This window comes from Pomacea canaliculata, linkage group LG12, assembly GCF_003073045.1.
Source record: "Pomacea canaliculata isolate SZHN2017 linkage group LG12, ASM307304v1, whole genome shotgun sequence".
In the NCBI taxonomy this organism is placed as follows: Eukaryota; Metazoa; Mollusca; class Gastropoda; order Architaenioglossa; family Ampullariidae; genus Pomacea; species Pomacea canaliculata.
The window spans coordinates 7,972,759-7,993,222 of record NC_037601.1 but is presented as its reverse complement, the minus strand read 5'-3'; the positions used below and the strand labels follow the sequence as shown (position 1 = coordinate 7,993,222).

The window sequence follows — 20,464 nt, the reverse complement described above, 5'->3', positions numbered from 1 at the left end:
TATACAGTTTTTTCAAACTTGCATTCACTCCCTGAACATGCCTTCACTCATTCAGAATCTTTTCTTTCTCCTGATGAATATGACTTCCCTCACAGGAAAATACACAATGCTTGCATTTATTAATATCTGTATTCCAACAGTCAACATCATCTGGGAAAGTATGCCAGAATGGCCCAAACAACTGTCAAAGTTAACAGTGCCAATGTTAAGCAGCCCCATGCCACTGATACTTCAACAAAAGTTAACAAACTCTTTTTTCACTCAGTCAAGAGGACATCATCTGTAGGTGTCCTCATTGGACAGAACTTGTATTTTTTTCTGCAATGTCTGCTTAGGAAACAAAAAGTTTCTAGCCATTGTGTCTAGCTGGACGAGTGCCATATTGGCGTGAAGCCTAACAGTTTTATCAGGATCTCTCTCGTGTAGCTTCTTCAGCAAATGGTACAAATCTTTTAGTATACAGTCCAGTACCTGCAATACACACCATACAGAACGAATGCTTGAACACACTGTTGAATTGGAACAAAAAAGCACACCAACTACACTATATGTAACACCTTATTAATATTTGCAAAATTTGTTTTCTATGTTTGAATATTCAGATATTTCATAAATGTTTAGTAAAAATGGAAACAAGACTAACAATAACTTTATCCTTTATTTTTTTAACTCATTTGTTTAAACATGGCCATGGGTCTTGGATGTAAAGCTGGGCATGATAACATAGGGAGAGGATGTGGCATCCTTCGCATTCCACCAAAATTAACTATGCTCTATAGTTTAACGCCTATTGTAAGAGATAGTGGGAGGTCTAAGACTGACCATGTGAAGCTCCTTTGGTCATGTTATTTGATCAAGTCGAGAAAGAATAGGTTCTTGGGAGAGGTACTTACTGTGAGGGCATCTTTATCCAGGCCTTCCAAAATCTTTGTCAGGGTCATACAGGCTGCTCTCCTTACTAAGTCTTGCTCATTGACAAGGAAGCAGCTACAGCAATTAAACACCTGCAACCAAAAGAAACATACGTAGATCTCAATATGAGTGATTATAAATTCAAAATTCACAAGACATCTACTACAGATAACATCCTCCCAAGCAGTGCAGACAATGACCTGATAACTACATCTGTATATAAAGTCTGTAAGAAGTTTAAGACAAAGTGAAAAGACAGCTTCTCGATAGTGCCAACACAGGAATATTTAAATCCCTGGGTGGTTTTAATTTCCATATTTATAATGTTGGCCAGCAAAAAAACTAATAAACTAGCATTATCAAATGATTTTTTTTCACTAAGGTTAAGATTCTTTCTTTGGAGAATGCTGAATAATAATACAAAAAATTACTAATTTACTTGACAGCTGTTCCTCATTTCGTCTGTTGGGTATTCTGTCACTTCAAGCTGTTTGTGGCAGCTTCTCTTACTTATCTTTCTGCTTAGAGTGGCCAAGATGCTTTATGCATTTAATAAAACGAAAGCAAATTATACTTTTCTTCCCTTTAGTCTTAATAGTTTTATGACAACCATACTTCATGAATTCAACATTTTTGTGAGATCACCCAACTGACCTCATGGAGAACTGGTCCAAGAGAAAAACGAAGAAGACGACAAAGTTCAGCAAGATTGGACAAGCTGCTGGCTTTCACAATGGGATCTTCATCATGCGTACCAGTCATCACAGCTGCAAGCAGCACCTCACGATACTTGGGCACCAGCTCCCCTGAAATCCAAGTCAGAACAAAATGAGAAACTGTTTAAAGAACAGTCTGCATTTTTTAAAGCCTGCCAGAATAACTCCAACATAATTTTTTTTCCTTGTCCAGAAGGGCCTTTAATGCTTTAACCCTACATAGTTCTGTACCTCAAATGTTTAGAAACTGTATCTAGAATGTCTTACTTAAAATTCTACGACAACATTTGTTACTTTTCATTTTTGAAGGCTTTAAAATAATGTCTTAAATTCTATGAAAAATAAGCTACAATCTCTAAAACGCCATTCACAGCTTTTCATGGATATGGCTACCTTTGTGCCTAGCTTATCATGTAAATCTGTTCCAGTTATGAACTTGAGAACATCTCTCACCTAGATTTCTTGTTGCCTTCATGAGGGCCTCACCAAGTTTTAACCTGTGCTCCGATGTCAGCATGTTCTGGCCTGCACTGGGATTAGACTTTTGTCGATTAAACCCAGCAAATTCTGCAGCTAGAACTGGCACCACTGATTCTGAGAATCTGTCTGCTAAGGCACTCATTCCATTGATTGCTGTTAAGTATAGGTAAGAATCTCCGTGTTGCATATTCTCATAAAATATTTTCTGCACAACATCTTTCTTTGACAAAGTTTCTGGGTCTCTGGCTTCCACAAGTTTTGTAAGAGTAATCAAAGCATGACCTCTTACTGGCAACAGTGGATCACACAACTGTTCAAAGGCCTCTGCAAGTTTTGATCTTGCTGACTGGCCACTGACTGTGTTTGAATTTTGAACACTAGATGATTTATGAGAGGCTGCTTGAAATGAATCTACAGCAGGAATCACTGAAGGAGGATCTGGTAGCTCTTCAATTAGTGTTTTGGTGAAGGAGGTTGGATGTTGCATCTTTGTCGTGAGTTTTACACTATCCTCCATAACTAGCTGCAAAATATAATAATGATGATGATAATGTCTCATTATTGCAGCTGTTTCTAGCTAGAAACTACAAACTGCACACATAAACACACGCATACACATGCAAACACAAGGGAATCAATCAGTATTTTTGAAAAAGATGAAGTTTAAGGTATTTTTGAAAGTTCCATGTATCCATGTGAGTGTGGGTGGGAAAAAACTGCAAAATAGTTCTTGCCAAAGGTGAACTTTAGAATTTTGTGTGGGTTGGGTTAATAGGTGTGTATCATTGCAAAGTTGCATACTTTTTATTTAAAGACAAAATATGCAGCTACCTGATGTTTACTTATTTCCTGTTCTTTTTGCTTCTTTTCTTCGAGGGTTGGCCAGACAGCACCTCTTGTTGCAATAGCTATCCGTAGATCTCCAGCCATTTCTCGGATAGATTCATCAGGATGACCTTGACCTATAATGCTCAACTGTGGCATCATTTCATCTAGGAGATTTCTCTCGGTTTCACCTATCTGCAGAAACAGCAAAAAGTCTTATAACATGAAAAAATGAGGACAGTTTATAAAAATACAAAACATTCTGTTAAATTTTTTTTTTTTGCCTTCTGATCTCTTATATGCACTTCCTGATTGGTACAATAGGTCAAAATAATCTAAACACAAACTACACCTATGGTCAAAAACAAATTTTACAAAAGCAGTCATAACCATAAGAAGTCTTACCAGCACTGCACCTGCCAAGATCGCTGTTAGAAGCCCAAGAGCCATGGACATAGTCTCTGACTCAAAAATGGCCATCTCCCGCTCCGATATGCCTTGACAAATGGTTACTGCCCTTTCCAGAGAGGCCTAACATGATATGAAATATCGATGAAAACTTGTGAAATGAGCTTATTAACACATTTACAGTGCCACATAAAAACCTGTGCACTCCCCTCAACAATTGTATGAAGTGATGCACAATATTCAATATTGCTAGCACAATTGCTACAATAGCAAAAAGTGATGGAATTCATTTAATTAGAGGAATCATTTTTAATAGGGTTGCATCAACTTTCTAAATTTTTCACTAATTTCTAAAATTTCTGGATGTCCCCTCTTTATGAAAAAAAGATGGCAATATAATGGCACATATCCAGTATCAACATCTGTAACTTCAAAGGCTGTAAAAATCTTGAATCCTCTGACTAGTCTGAAGAATGCTAAAATTTCAGAATCTTTTTAAATGGCATCCAGGTAACAGGCAATCCAAGCTCTTTACCTTAACAAAAAGAAGGATCTGAGATGGTTTCACCAGACATTCAGAGCCAAATGTCTCACAGATGGATGCCAGCAGGTGTAGAAGGGTCACTTTCTTCCTCAGCTCCTTTTCTTTCTCAACCTTAACTTCTAACCTTTCAACTCTGGCAGGCAACACCACCCCTGCCTGCTGCGTCTCCCTGGATACTATCTCTGTAAGTTCCTGAAAAGAAACAGATTTTTCAATCCTGGATCTCAAAATGAACTCAAAATGAGCCAGATAATATAGTAGTTTGTTTAGAGCAGACTAGATGATGGTAACTATGATGATGATAACAGTCATAACAGATAAGAGAGAAAATATAAAAAAAAAAACCAGACAGTGCAGTTAAGTAATCTCTTCATACAAAAGTTTCATGATAAAGAAAATGTATCATGTTACTTATATTGATAAATAATTAGCATTCTAAAACAATTATATTAAAGGGTGATATGGCTGACCAGCACCACCTTTAACTGTTACTTTGTTTTTAAAATTTGAATTAAATATAAAACAAAAAATACCTTTAGTAGAGACACCAGCAGTTCACCTGCCACTCCATCTGTTTTCATGTCCTTCAAAATGTCTATGACAGCATTTATTTGGCTGTCTTCACCTAACTTTAAAATCCTAGGATGTAAGCCAAAAATGAAAATTAGAAAATAATTCATGTCAATTCAATAAAAAGTTATTAATCTTGATTTTGTAAGATTTTGTATAAAATACTTGAATAAATATTATTATTTTTAATCTGAATATTACTCAGTAAATAAATCTGTAAATTATTAACAGACAATAGTGTGTATGTGTGTATTTGTGTGTACTTCCTAAGACAGATCTCTGGCTAAATATCAAATATTTCTTATGATCCAAGATGATTTCACATTGCAGCACACATGTACCTTTCACCATTTGTCCTAACAGCTTTTATGCCACCGTGGCTGCCATGAACAAAGATGACTGACAGAGCAACAGAAGGAAAGTTTCCTTCAGTGGCTCCTACAGTATGGCTGATAGAGAAATGCTGTAGAAGCACTGCTGCTTGGTCACAGCTGAGGTTTTTGAGGAACTTTATAATAAGCTCCCGAACAATGCGCCTGTAATGGAGAAAAGCATTAAGAATTGTGCATGTGTGTTACTTTTGGGTTCGGAAAGCATGCCTGCATGTGCACACGTGTGAAAGCTTTCACAAACCATAACACAAGTTTATATTTTGCCATAAAGAAAATGTTTTTGCAATCGCTACTTTCTAAAACACTTGTTGATATTTTAATCTAAATTCTGTACCAAAAAATGTATCAAATAATTATAGATCATTGTAATATAGTCACAACTCATACAACTTATTCTTTATGTGTAAATACTTTACTCCACTCACTTTCCTAGACACAAACCCCCTCTGCTCTTTGACAGACTAATCCTTTTCCCAGTCCCTTGCGAGTGGTCAAGTGGCGCAACGGTTAGCCATACAGTAAAGGTTGGCTGTCCTGGGTTCAGCTTTCATCTTGGGCATGCTGTTCTTTCTCTGCATGTGGCATCTGTTTACAGGGCTGGCTGCCTTGCCATGATATAGCTATAGCTGTTGGCTCAGTGTAAAACACCAACTGCCCCACCGTCCCTTGCTTCTTTCCTAATCTTCTTTGTCTCCCTCATCACCCCTAGCAATTGTGCATTTCTGACAAGGCCATAGGTTACTGTCCTCACTCTCTGGGTCGCTGGCATCTTGGACTACTATAGAGTCAAATAACCTCGAAACATAGTCTTCCTAAGTAGGTCACTCCTCTGATAGGACATCCATGGCTCTACTATTAAAATATTTAAAATATGTCTGGCAAAGTCTCTAATGGAAATAATGAAAACGTACCTTACACTGGAGACACCATCTTGAGTAAAACAAAATAACGCCCACAAAGCACCCATCACTGGCTGCAAGGTGGACAGGATGCTTGCTTGAGGCTGCTGACCATTCACATACACCTGAGTGACACAGAGATGAAAGTCTCTCTAAACTATAGTGATTCAGGTGATTCTACAGACCACACAAATTTTTTGAAACAGTGTCTGCCAAACTCTTGGCTCAGACACATATCTTACAATAAAAAAAAAAAAACCTGTGTATTCCTCAGAGTGAATTGTTCTAATACAGTGGCAAATTCAAAGTTCAAATTATGTCTGCAAAATTCTGTGCTCCTGCAGTCTCCTAGACTATAAACTGAAATGGTACATCAACTGTACATTGTAAAGTGAGGAACAAACAACAAAAGTTAAATCCTATCTTTCTGCGTTTTCTCTGACTTGGTCTAGAAATCCATGGAGCAAATACTTGCAAAACATTTGTCAACAGTTCATCAGAAAATGTTAAGCAATATTGAGTATCCCTAACAAATCTCAGAATCTGACAAGGGGAAAAGACTGAAAGAGTGAATGCTGTCTCTTGCCACCTTACCTTCTGCATATCCTCCAAGCATGTGCTCAGTTCCTCTTCTCTGACAATCACATGGTCCTTGCCCTCAACAGCACTGTCATCAAGACACTTATACAAAGGCCCTAGCAGAGGCCGTAGAAAGAAGAGTTCGATATGCTGCCTATGGACCATCATCATCTCATTCACAATGGAACCAATCAGCTGGGACACTTGGAGCTTGCTAGCTCCTTCATTAGCATGAAGGATCTCAAACAGCTTAAAAAATAACCACAAACATAACCATTAAAGATCTGGTATCTTACTGCTTTTGCTGATTTCTGGAAGCAAACTAATCCTGTTCTCACTCACGTCATTCTTGTTCTGTTCATTACCAGAAGGCTTTTAAAATACTATTCATTTTCATTGGGTCTGAATTTAGAAATTTCAAAATTTGCAGGCCAGTGGCTCAAAAGAATGAGAATGCAAAGTGAAAGTAGGATCACCCAGCTAAGAGACCAAAATAAATTGATAACAGACCCAATGGAACTTCTCATCTTACCTGTTGAGAAATGGAATGAACATATTGTTCTACTTGTTGACGTGGTAGAGGGAGTCGTGCTGCAAGTCTGGCAAGAGTCTGGCAATGCTGCCAATGTGAAGGAGAGCTTGGATCCACACCTATAAAATTTATATTTTTATCACAAGTGTTATATGCATACATCTTGTTTTGATTTACTATATGTGAGAGTATGTCCCCTTGCAGAAGAGGAAAGAATTTTGACTTTCAGTAACACCCAGGTACTGGGCAAAATGTGTTAGTCAAATGACACCTCTTACCTGCCATCATAGCAGCATACAAATGTTGAATTCCCTTTGGACCACTTAAAATTTTAACCAAGTACTTTACGCATGCTCTTTTCAACCAGGCAGGTGGTTGGTTTGGTGCTCCTGGCAGGTCCTAAACATTCCAAATTTAGATAAATGTTTTTGTACAAAACTAAAAGGAATCTAGATGGTTCAAGTACATCACTGAGCTGAGAAACTGAGCAACAGGAAGTGGAAAAGTTTGTCACACTGAAAATGTCATCATTAAAACAGAAGTATCTGCATATTCATGAGTGTGCAGTAGGCATATTCATAATTTTATGTTGAATTCAGCTAAAGTAATGGGACTAATGTAGCATATACATACACACACATTTACTTTTATATGCACAATTTCTCCACCCACTCCACAATCTGCATTATGAAAAGATATAACTAAATGAAAACACAAAAACCCAGAATCAAAATTGTAACAAATAAAGGATTGAATAAGTGAAAGCACTGCATATAATCCAGAACATGTCGTTCTAAAGCATTGTGGTCACTATAAAAAGAGGCAGCACAGAATTAGGTATTAAACTTATTTAAAACTTTAAATCTCATGGGCTGTCATACAAAGCAGAATCATCCACCACAAAGGCAGATAAGGCAGGGCAAGAAAGTAACAAAGAAATTAACAAGGAATAGCAATGAAAGGAAACCATTAACCTAAGCAGCAAACAGGTGAGAACATGTGGACAACAGTGCAAAGGACATGTAACACTCAACAAGGCAGAATAATGCAAGAATCGCAGGGTACACATCGAAACAGGACTATGTTATAACATCTTTTACACTGTACCTTTAAATTTTGAGGAATCCCATTCTGAATGACCAGAAGTTCTCTAACAACTTGATCAGGATTAGCAATGGCCAAAACTTTTTCCAAAGCCTCTCTGCACTTAGAAACATTCCATGTGATACATCTGTCTTGTCTGAGCTCATCCTTAACAGAAGTCTGCAATCCAGAGGTCTGTCCATCAAAGCACCTGTCTACTGCAAGCAAAGCAAGCACAGATGACTATCTGCATGACACCATATTTATTTATTTGATCATGAAATGCAGAATCTGCTCTCTGTTTAAAAATGATTATAGTAAACCAAAAAAAAAAAGTAAAAGGCATTAATTTTCAGTTTAGTTTGTGCAGATCAGTGTTTAAAATACTAGAGAATAACAATGTTTGTTCTTTTATGTTTCTCGTTATCTCTTGGCATGTATGTATTTGTAAAACTATAAGACATAGGACAATAATTCTAAAGAATGATAAATCACAGTTGTGAATTTTGCATTCTTGTTATAGCATCATTTATCAAAGCTTTCTATGATACTATGCTCTAAATCTCCCCATACCTAACATAAAAAGTAAATGGTATATTTATATACCTTTGTTTTTCTCTTCATAGCTGAAGGCAGAGACAGGACACATACAATGGTCTTCAGAAGAACCCTCACTTTCAATCCCTGAAGGCTGAGTGTCTGTAGATTCCATGTCTGAATAACCAAACGAAAGCTGTAGTAAGGCTGCAAGCACATCATTCACATGGCCAACCATAATCAACCCACGCAGCTCTGGTACCTCCAACATTGTGATTAATGTGGAGGTGCAAAGCCAGAGCTTTGCCCTCTTTGATTCCATGCTCTCCTCTCTACAGTTCACATCATCTGGAGTAGTTGAAAAAAGGATGGTGGCCTTGCTTCGCAACTGCACCGGTATGCCCACGCCTGCTAAAAAGTGAGGGCACATACCTAGAAAAGTCACAAACTGCAATGCTGATCTTATTGTGTTTGTCTGCTGGATGCTCAACGTAGTTTTAGCCAGAGGAGGTGCATACTTAGGATGATCTGGCCCTCTTACTTTGCTCCTCACTTCTTCAGAACTTTCTGGGGTAATCTGGGCTGCTTCCTTCTGCAGGTGTAGCAATAATAAACATGCCACTCTCAGAAGCTCCAATACTTTGAAAACAAATACCCATTCTACACTTTGGCTTGCCTTAAAGTGTCTGTGGATCACTGTTTCTTCACTAAGTAATACTTGCAAAGGCTGCTGATTGCTTTCTGAAAGATGAATTTCGAGGTTTTGAATGTTTCTCTGAAGTTTCTGCAACACTGTGTCTCTTGTTCCAGTAACTTTATCTGTTGATAAACAACATATTTTCTCTTATTCTTCAGAGAATCTGTGGATTTTCTTGAACCTGCATCCGTACACTCATGCTTGCACAGACATGCACATATACATCATAGGTATATATAATATATTATATGAAATCACCAAACCTACCAGCACTACATCATCTCACTAAGTTTTCACACAAATCAAGAATTTCATGAAAGTGTAACCGGACTGACCGGCACCCTATCTCTAACTAACACCCTAGCGCCAAATCAGTCCGTTCCTCTTTTGTCGGTCCAGGGAAGAGGACGGGAGTTACCTAGGAGAATTTTCTTCTCTACTAAAATTCTGGCTCTCGTTAGTCGGGTGCGTCGCCTAGTTCTAACCTGCCTCGCGTTGTGTTCTTTATCTTTTCCTTCTAAACCTATTTCTGCACGCACCCGAGCTACAGCCGACCTAGGAGCCCACAAAAGACCCTGCTTTACTAACTGCACGTAAAGTGTCCTTTCGGTTGGTGTGTCAGCTTCGCCGGACCTTCTCGTGTGTTCTCTGCTGCTGTGTCACGCCTTGCTTAAACAGGGACAGTACACGCACTAGCACTCGCTGACACTATCACTCACACAAGTACTAAAGTTTAAAACATAGATTTATTTACAAAATACACATCTAACAGCAAAACAACTACCAAACTTAAACTAGCCCACCTACCTATTGAGAACCTAACACCTAGCTCAACACCCAAGGGAGGGAAAAGGAAAGAGACTGAGCGTCGCGAGCCGCTTTTACCAGCGGACCAGATGCATGTTTCAGCGCCTTGGTACTTCTCGCTAACTCAAGTCCCCAACCAACCGTTCTAACTGCCATGCCGGCAGGACCAATTCTCGTCTCTAGAGAAAAGGCGCGGACGCTGCTGTACGCCCGCATTTTGTACAGGGCAGCTTGGGTACTACGTCACCCGCAGTTGCTGCCCTGTCCCGCGCTGCGCGCCGCTCGCGCGGCCAAGCGTGGGGTGGAAGGGATGTGGGGTGGAGGGACTAGGCGCTGTCAGCAGTACCGCTGACCGAAACTAGCGCTCCCGCTACACTCCCCCGTCCTCAGACCTAATGTACTCACTAGCAAGTACATTAGTCCAAACAAATCTAATAATTTCTACACATTTCAAAACATTTCTAAAAGTAAAAAAAAAACATGTTAAAACATTTCAATCATAAAACAGTTGCTCGAGTCCAAATGCACAAGTAAGTCATTTCACAGTCTTTCACTTTTCTTGTGCAGTTCATAAATCTCTTGACAAAGTTCGTCTCAACTTTGGCATTTGGCGAAGCATCTTCAGCACTGTAGACTCTTCTCCAGCGTCCATAGAAAACTTGCGCTACTTACGGCTGGCCACCCGGTGGTCACCGTCGCGTTCAGAAGCCGTGCAGCACGCGCCTCGCCTTAGGTCTCAGCAACTTCGCAGCCTGGCGCGTGGTGGCGTCCTTGGCAACCTCGCAGGACACTGTGAGGTTGGTGGCGGCTTCGCGTTCCACTCGTGGTTGGTTCTGCGTTCACCAACACCTGACTGCCCAGCCCTTCGAACAGGCTTGACACACTTTTCCCTTCTGTGAAGTGAAGTGATTAGGTGGGGGGAAGGGTGACATACATTAGGGGTGTTGCTATAGCCTTGTCCACACTGTTCCTCTATCACACAGGAACTACACACTGGCACACCAGGAACACATAAAGAACTACCCTCGCTAACTACCTCGTTAGCTTCAGCCTCCTTCTGTTCACACTGTTCCTCCATCTCTCTACCCTCTAGAGACGTGCCAGACATGTTATCCTCCATGCTACCCTTGGGCCGGTCAGCGGAGGTACCATCACTCGCGGGTGCTGCCCGCTCGCTTTGCGTGACCTCGCTGCCACCTTTCCTGCTCGCCGCGTCTCTCGGACCGTCACCGTCAGGCACAACACGCGTCACCTCCCTAGGACACAGCCCTAGGTCAGAGTTCCTCTGCATGTCGCTAGCTGTAACCTGATCGGTCAAACCCTGTCCACGCGCACGAGTCAGTACCCTGCTTCGCTTCTCACAACACTGCATACTCTCTTCCCTTTTGCAACACATTCTGGGTTTTCTGGACAACCCATCTTCCTTCCTCCCTACCTCAACATCAGCAGACCAAGCACTGCCGCTAGCTTCTGCTTCTACTTCTTTAACGTTTGTAACAGGGACGAACAAATCTTTTCCCTCTACCTCAACCAGACATCTAGGGACTTGTATCCCTTCCTCTTTCTTGCTTTCGAACACATTCCTCTGGTCAGTATCTGCAAGTTTCAAGCCGACACTTGTCCCTCCTCCACGGGTCAAGGTCGGGACTCTACTCTTAACCCTTCCTAGTTTTCCGAAATACCTCGCGCGCTTCCATTGTGAGCCAGGGTCGCCGGGTCTGGACAATGCCGCGAAATGTGACCCTCCTTGCCACACCTATAACAGGTCACAGGACCACTCCTATCCTTTCCTCTATTCTTCTTATCTACCACCTTCTCTGACAACTGCTCCAACGTGCTACACACTAGCTTGCTAAGGTTTTGGAATGCCTTAAGAAGTTCGTGTTCTGATGTGTCTTTACCAATGCTCCTGACAGCTTCTTCGTTCTCAGGTTTTCTACTCTCGAACTTCTCGTCAAACGACTCGAATTCGCTAGCCAGGGCCACAGCTTCGTGGATGGACGAGGGGTGGTTAAACTGAACATGCCTCCTCAAGTCCTTGGATGGAAGTCCACTTACAAACTGGTCAATAACTATGGTCTCTCTAGCTTCTAATGGCATGTTGGGGTACGCACTAGCAGCAAGACGATTCAACACGAAACCATACTCTGTGACACTCTCACCTTTCTTTTTAGACCTAGACCTGAACTCGACACGCTTTAGACTTTCTCTCTCTGCAGGGTCGAACCTGCGCTCTAAAGCTGTCTTTATAGCATCAAAGTCCTCTAGTTCTCCTACACTCAGCTCTCCTAGAACCTGTTGGGCATTACCTCGCAGGCACATGGCTAAGTTCACTCCCTTCTCTGCGTAATCCCAATCGTTCCATCTAGCGACTGTTTCAAAATGGCGGAGCCAATCCTTAAAATCACCTTTAGTGCCTGTGAACACTTCTGGAATTCTCTCCTTTCTACTACCTGGGAAAGTACGATTAAGAAATGTGCTGTTAGCAACACTTCTGTTCCTACTCCTGGAACTAGAGCACTGGCTATAGCAACTGCTGAACGAACCTTCGTCACTACTGCTGCTATTTCCACGTGCACTAGGCCTGGGGGACCTTTGACTCCTAATCCTATGTTTCTCTTTCCTGCTCTTAGCCATTTTCCGAGGAAACCAGCTTTCCTTCCTAATCACAAAGATACCTATAAACGCACCTAGCGCAAACACAAGCGCACACAAAATAGCCGTTAACAACATGATAAAAAGAAAACTCCTACCTCTACAGGAATGTGACACAGCAGCCCGCTGTCCAGCGAACACAGAGAAGACCGGGGCTGACACACTCGATTGAAAAGGATCCGGGTCACGGCACCATAAATTTGTAACCGGACTGACCGGCACCCTATCTCTAACTAACACCCTAGCGCCAAATCAGTCCGTTCCTCTTTTGTCGGTCCAGGGAAGAGGACGGGAGTTACCTAGGAGAATTTTCTTCTCTACTAAAATTCTGGCTCTCGTTAGTCGGGTGCGTCGCCTAGTTCTAACCTGCCTCGCGTTGTGTTCTTTATCTTTTCCTTCTAAACCTATTTCTGCACGCACCCGAGCTACAGCCGACCTAGGAGCCCACAAAAGACCCTGCTTTACTAACTGCACGTAAAGTGTCCTTTCGGTTGGTGTGTCAGCTTCGCCGGACCTTCTCGTGTGTTCTCTGCTGCTGTGTCACGCCTTGCTTAAACAGGGACAGTACACGCACTAGCACTCGCTGACACTATCACTCACACAAGTACTAAAGTTTAAAACATAGATTTATTTACAAAATACACATCTAACAGCAAAACAACTACCAAACTTAAACTAGCCCACCTACCTATTGAGAACCTAACACCTAGCTCAACACCCAAGGGAGGGAAAAGGAAAGAGACTGAGCGTCGCGAGCCGCTTTTACCAGCGGACCAGATGCATGTTTCAGCGCCTTGGTACTTCTCGCTAACTCAAGTCCCCAACCAACCGTTCTAACTGCCATGCCGGCAGGACCAATTCTCGTCTCTAGAGAAAAGGCGCGGACGCTGCTGTACGCCCGCATTTTGTACAGGGCAGCTTGGGTACTACGTCACCCGCAGTTGCTGCCCTGTCCCGCGCTGCGCGCCGCTCGCGCGGCCAAGCGTGGGGTGGAAGGGATGTGGGGTGGAGGGACTAGGCGCTGTCAGCAGTACCGCTGACCGAAACTAGCGCTCCCGCTACACTAGCAAATCAACATACAACAAATTCAATAAACAAAAAGCTAGAAAATAGAGCAGCAAACGTGACTTTTCTATAACGGCTTAATGTACGCAGTATTCAATGAGTAAATATCTATTGCAGCTATATAAATGATGCCTCGATCTCAAGAAAATCTGCCACTGAAGTCAACTGCGCAGTAGTTGTCAGCTTATTGTAGTTTTTTGTGGTAACAGGAGTGGTAATGCTAATATTAGCAGTTATAGTAGAAGTAATAAAGATAATGACATGAACAGCAACATCAACATCAACTGCTTTTCCCTATCCCGCTCTTCCCACCAACCGTACACTAAGGAAGAATGGAGGGTCGGCACTGAACTCAGTAGACTGCCGCTTGATGTTTCGGCATCGACCGCGGTACCAATTTTTAAAAGTAAAAAAGTAAATCATACCTGACTGGCTTCCCTTGTCTAGATCTGGGCTTAAGAGAATGTGAAGGGCTCCTATAACCTGTTCGAGCTTCACATCAGCAACAGTATTGTGTGACATCTTGCCTCAGCTGTAGTTTCTTGGCGAACGCTCTGCCATCTTGTACTTGGAGTGGTCTCCCCATTATTCTTCGGAATTAACTCCCTTCGAAGCGTCGACAAAGTTTGGAGAATGCCATCATCGATTGCTCGTTTGCAACGTTTGTTGAAGTATGCATGTGTGACACAAGCTGTCTGTCATTCTGCAACTCATTTCACATTGAGATTGATAAATTACACGTCCCTTTTTTAACTTTAGAAGTCCATGTCATGGTTTCATTTATAACAGACAGTGGTAAACATGCGAGGTGACTTTCTTGCGACTGCACTGACGAGTAAGGACAAGAGTTCAGACTCAAACAACTAATAGAATCTGGGCATGAGTGTTGAACGACTATTTCTAAAAACTTGTACAGTAAAGTTCAGCCGAGTGTCGTATGGGAAACTCATTTTGTTTTCGAAACATATTTCTCGTTCCGCATTACAATTTTACTTATGCTGCTGATTCGTTACAGTTGCACATGCGTATTACGTGCACATTTACTGATTAAACTTTGGCACAGCTGAGGAGCTGAAAGAGGATTCATTCAGAATCTTTGCGTCATTTGTAAAGAAAGATCGAATTCTAACGTGTGCTTACCGTTTCACATAAGATGCTAATGTGCAATTAGGGTTTTGCATTCTTAGTTAATTTCAGCCTAAGGCAGTTCGTACAAATTAATAAATAAGCGCAGTTTGAATATCTTTTACTGAGTCTTGACAGAGTGAACCTGTTATCTACATGCAATGTTTGGAACAGCAAAGACAGTTTCTGGTGATGTAATGATGTTATAGAGAAAGGAGGATTTGTCCATGGTATTTTTTAAAATGGAAGAAAATATTAGAATATGTATTGTCAGGCCAAGAAACTGAAAAGATCAGCCCATAACTCTGAGAAATTGACTCAGTTGGAGTAATTCTTACCAGGCTGGCCACTAGTAACGGGGATCGTAAGCAACAACATTTTTATGCTGTTGTTCATCATTAAATTAGTACACATTATGCTGAAACCTAGTAGACAGGTGACTGGACCCAAAACATCATCTGAAATCCAACTCTAATGGTGGCAGCAAAGTGTTTTTTCCTTAGTATCCAGTAAGATAATGCTTTTAAAATAAAAAAAACATCCCTTTACTGGCAGCCAGCTTCTAGAAAGAAATCAATATTGTTATTGTGCATTTATTTAACTGTTAACTTATTAACACTGTTTTTCAAGTGCTTGTCTAATTAACTTGTAATATAATGGCTTTTTTAAATGTTTGTGCAGTTTAGTGCTAACCACAACCTAATTAGTAGTAAAACCTTCATTTTTTATGTTTTTCTTTCTTTTATTTTGTTATTGTTGCTTTTCCCAGACCATACTTCTCTTGCCAAAAAAAATTTAATAACGTAGCATAGTCTACCCTTAACTCCTCAGAATTTAAGAAGTAGGTTTTGTTTCAATTTTGTGTCAGGGCCTACCCTTCACTTAACCTCAGGATAGATGTGGATCAAAACCATCATCAGGCACACATCAACTTACCAGGATTGCGTTTTGATGACATCGACCACACAGGTTACTGCAAAATCCTACAGCTAGGATATGTTATTTTTATAGTTGCAATTTATGTTTGTGGTACATTAACTAGTGGATTGACCCAGAGTTTAAAGGCCACCCTTCCTTTCTTGAGATGCACACATACAAATATTACCATGCACAAAAACAGGGCTATAAACGATGATGTAAATTTGAGTCGTTGATACGTAACTTAAACCCTTAATAAAAGTGAAGTAAATAGAAGTAAAAAGAGTTTTATGTGTCATTTAATTTTAGTTTGGGTTCCTTTTTTTAAAAAAAAATACCTTCAGTAATTTCATCCAGAGACTTTAATGATTGTTCTTGTCTCTCTGTGTAGTCGGATATTTTCTTGCACTAGTAGGCAATTTTATTTCATTTGTGCTTGTAGTGAGAATTTTTCTAGAATCCTTTATCTTTCAGAACCATTACACGTTTCTACAAAATGTTGTTCCCCAATTCATTTTTTTGTCATTTTTCATGAAATGGTGAAATGCAGATTTGGTGTCCAGGACAGCCAAGCATGTGGCGACTGCTGAACACTTTTGGCAGCACAGAACATGCAGCCTACTATGATCCCAACTCGTTCTTGAGCTATAACAAACTACAGAAACAGGGCATCAAGACGTTTAGTCAGTCTGTCACCATGGAGGTAAGGTAATATTGAGTGGGTAATAATCAAAAGATATTCTTTTGCATCTACCTGTTTATTTTTCATGGTAGCATGTTATGCTGATTAGACCATAAAGTCTACAAAGTTGGCATGTGAAAAAGATTCATCTTCTTTGACCTTATTCACTCGTCTGGGTTTTGGACAGAGAACAGTAATTTTAAAATTGAAAACATAAATACTGTGGTCATGAAAAATATATCTTCTTGCATACGGTTTCCATTTTAGCTGATAGCCTTGAAAGTGAAAATACAAACTTCAGAGGTGGCTAAAGATCGTGGTAATTTATTGCTGATGTTTTACAGGTGGCCCAATCATTTTATGAGGTGACAACCCCCAAATCTCCCGTACAGGTAAAACTTAATTGCACTGGCATAGCAGATTCCACCTTTACCACAAACATCTGTGTGATGTTTGGTGGGCGACTCAAGCCTTCCATCATCATCAAAAGCCTGAATTCCTTGATACACAAAGAGAGTGGGTTATCCGAGCAGGTTCCTCAGTGGTGGCGCACCCATTTTTCTATGTTTCTCCCAACATTTCCAGAAAAGCCTCAGATTCCTAACCCCCCTGAAAACATTCAAAAAACATTCACACACCATCTGACAGTACCTCTTAGTGACACAGACACCAGTGGCTTCACACGCCACCCCATGTATGTTCGCTACTTTTTCGACAACATGTCCATAGCTTCCAACAGAGGCTTCTACAAAAAGTTTCTGGGTCATCTCCATCAGTATCAGGTCAAAAGACTGTCAATGACCTCACATGGAGCAACCAGGTGGGGAGATGCATTGACAGTAGAAACTTGTGAAGACCCGGAAGAGGAAGGGTTGAAAATCCATTGTTTCACTGGTAAAAATGGACATGTCAAATGGTATGCATGTGCTGAATTTTTTCCTGCGACAGACACATGACCTCTGAAACAATAACATTGGTATGCCATTGTGTCTTACGCTGACAGCAAGACTGCTTGCATTTAATACACAGAGAAGAAAGTGAAGCTTATCTTATGGTCACTAGGCAAAGGACAACATATCTTCATTTTGATATTGATTGCTTCTACTTGCTTATCAAATCCTACTGAAGTTTTGTTGTTTTGAGAATGATCCTGCTCTTACATCTTGCTTTTTTAGCAAAATTTCCTTACCTTTTTAACACAGGTTCATGGTTCACCTTATGTGTTGAAATTGATAACTCCATGCTCTTTGATTTAGAGTTTTTCTTCCATTTTCCACAGAAGAAGGCACGGACAAAGAGGCAAGCATAATATCAGCAAAAGCAGATAAAGTCTTAGCAATGTTGCTTCACAGCCTGGGGCTGGGTAGCAGTTTAGCTAACTGCTATGTGTTATATTCAGCTAGTAGCTCTTTGTGCACCTGGCCCCAGGTTTTTCCAAGTTTGTAATGCTTTCAGTTTTACAGTTGGGTGATAACCTTAAAATGTTACAGGATTTTCATTGCAGTTAATGTTTTGTTGTCTTTGCTGAGTTTATTTGAGTCATTCAAACCTACAAATTGTCAAATATGTTTAAACTTTTACATTTACTTGGATATGAGTAGTCAAAGAACCACATCCCTAGATGGAGGAGCATAAAGCTCTGAACTGTAAAGAGTTGATATTTATATGTAAGGAACTGTCCAAATGGTGTAGTGTTAAATAGAAATAGAGTTGATATTAACAGAAATTGCATTTTATGGCCTAACAAAAGGATAACACATGACCAAGGACAAATAAGATTCTGTGCTACTGGGGAAGCTGGTATTGACATTTGCATCATACTTTAACATGAGGATAGCACCTGATAAATACATATATTTTTAAAAAAAAATTACCTCAGTGAAATTGATATTAACAGGGGTGAATTGTCTTCAAGTTTAACCCACATGCTCTTTGTTTGGTTTAATTTATTATGAGATAACAATTGTCTCAAAACCTGATAAAATAACCATATTATTTTTGGCAGATACAAGCCTTTGAATACTACAAGTTTTAGCCATATTTTAAAAAGAAATCAAGACCTTATTTTCTATGACTTCACAAAATAGCCTTTTATAGCCCTGCTTTATTAGGATGGGCTTGAATCTGTCGCCTTGACTGCAGCCTTCAGTCACAATGATTGGAATTCATGTTTATTCATGAGTGCTTTTCTCAAAAATAATAAAACAATGCAGTTTTGTGAAATACTAATTACAGGCATATGTTTTGTAAACTGTCAGCAACTTAGGATATCATTTCATATTTGACTCTGGGTGTAAGTACAGGATTGACACATAACTAAAGATAATGATAATCCTGTGATCTAAATGTGAACCATTATGACATTTGCTTGCAGTTGTTGCAGGACTTCATCTTTGCATATGAAGATTTAGGATGTAGAAAAATAAGAAATAGGTTATTCAATCCAGTAATTGGGCATAATGATTCTGTTCAGCATAGGATATGAAGTGGGGAACGACAAACGATAATTGACCAATTTAATAAATTCCAATGAGCAAATGTAACTTGGGAAGTTGGCTTAGTTACAAAAATGCCTGATTTCTTTGTGTGATTCTGGGATACAGGTCCCACTTAAATATCGAAACCTCACCTGCTTCATTGTTGTATTTATGTTCTGTTCATATTATTCATTATTTCCATACCTTACAGTAACTGTTGCAGTTTGTTTTGATCGTCATCATTAAAGACGTTTCAAATGATATTATGCTCTACTAATTGTTTGATAATACTATTTTTTTTTAAAGTAATTTCGGAGAGTTATATGAATTACTATGTTAAAAGGCGTCAAACTTGGTATTTCATTGAGAGTGCTATGACTAAATTTGTGCAAAATTCGACAGAAAAACATTCTGGTTTTACTTTCATAAAATTTAATGTATCTGTTTTCATAGAAATTTGTCTTTTTTTCACTTTATTTTGTGATAAAGAAGTTGATAAAGATATGACACCAGTTTGTAAAGGATCTACCTCATTTTGTCTTGGTTGTCTGCTTGTGGTAGAATGGCATTTAATTGAAACACACTCCCAACTTTGTAGTGTTCGAGTCTATAACCTTAAATGCTCATGATATAAGCTCAATGCCTGCAGCAGCTGTCAAGTGGCCAGTTGGTGGCACAAATTAGAATTCAATAAATAAATGAAGTTAGGCAGCCAAAAAAAGCCCAAAAGAGATTTTCATACAGGCAAATATGATCAGTTGTTTTTATAGTCATTGAATCAAAAGTATCCTGAAGTGGGTTTGTGATAAGGGCAATTACTATAATTTTTCTTGATTGGGAGACAAATGAAGGATTGCACACATCTTTTGCTGAGTTGGTGAATATTAAGGTTATGCATGCCAATTTTTTGCAATATTTTTTTAAGCATGGTTTTGAGCTGTCACAGATAATGGGTTCTTTTACAAAGTAACAGAATTTCAACATTTAGACTGTGTTAATACTAAATACCAATTCATATACAAAATATATGTAGTCTGTATATAAATATGTTGTGTGTGTGTATATATATATCTTGCAGTTTCAGTCATCCCTTGACCAGTTTGTCTTTGGGAGCACATGGACAGAAATGGTAGCTGACAGGGCTTGCATATTTTGGGTGATAGTGAGCAGATCCTGTACAGTTTACTTCAAAACAAAATAATAAATAACTTCAGCAGAATTTGCCTAAATTAGGGTTAAACTTTGTGAAGAGCTTAAGAAGGAATATTAAGCCATACATGTCAAATGAAATAAGTAATTATTGCAGTGATGTTAAAAATTAGCTAATAAAATTACATTTGTTCGTTATTTAAACATGTTTCAGGAAAGAGTGGGTAAGGAAAAGAAGCGGCTCATTCAGAAATTCCTTTTTTTTGTAAACTGTATACATGTATTTGATTCGTGTGCAATTTTTCTTTGTCAAGAGCAGACCAAGAAAAATGTAAGATTTCAAGAATTTTTTTTTCTCTACATTTATGTGCATACATTTTTTTTCTACAGGAACTGTACTAAGAAAATGTGC

General features: G+C 39.7%; 2 protein-coding genes across 4 annotated transcripts; one reads left to right on the top strand and one right to left on the bottom strand.

Moving 5' to 3' along the window:
• Window positions 1-100: 100 nt before the first annotated feature.
• On the bottom strand, window positions 101-14,288 carry LOC112553382 (transport and Golgi organization protein 6 homolog). 2 transcript variants are annotated; one of them, XM_025220556.1, is made up of 16 exons: window positions 14,127-14,288; window positions 8,547-9,296; window positions 7,965-8,155; window positions 7,136-7,256; window positions 6,858-6,976; window positions 6,341-6,574; window positions 5,759-5,871; window positions 4,797-4,991; window positions 4,419-4,524; window positions 3,877-4,077; window positions 3,339-3,464; window positions 2,940-3,128; window positions 2,082-2,631; window positions 1,567-1,718; window positions 894-1,004; window positions 101-471 (listed from the first exon to the last, which is right to left on the bottom strand). In XM_025220556.1, exons 1-16 carry the CDS (start codon window positions 14,221-14,223, stop codon window positions 277-279), a joined length of 3,450 nt encoding a protein of 1,149 aa, XP_025076341.1. In that variant the 5' UTR covers window positions 14,224-14,288; the 3' UTR covers window positions 101-276. The 2 variants fall into 2 exon arrangements, with proteins under 2 accessions (XP_025076341.1, XP_025076340.1); XM_025220555.1 differs by having other exon boundaries at window positions 7,965-8,158; window positions 14,127-14,287.
• Window positions 14,253-19,149, top strand: LOC112553391. Of its 2 annotated transcripts, none has more exons than XM_025220580.1 (4): window positions 14,253-14,372; window positions 15,695-15,795; window positions 16,295-16,447; window positions 16,771-19,149. In XM_025220580.1, exons 2-4 carry the CDS (start codon window positions 15,724-15,726, stop codon window positions 17,380-17,382), a joined length of 837 nt encoding a protein of 278 aa, XP_025076365.1. In that variant the 5' UTR covers window positions 14,253-14,372; window positions 15,695-15,723; the 3' UTR covers window positions 17,383-19,149. The 2 variants fall into 2 exon arrangements, with proteins under 2 accessions (XP_025076365.1, XP_025076364.1); XM_025220579.1 differs by having other exon boundaries at window positions 14,259-14,372; window positions 16,308-16,447.
• The last annotated feature ends 1,315 nt before the right edge of the window (window positions 19,150-20,464 follow it).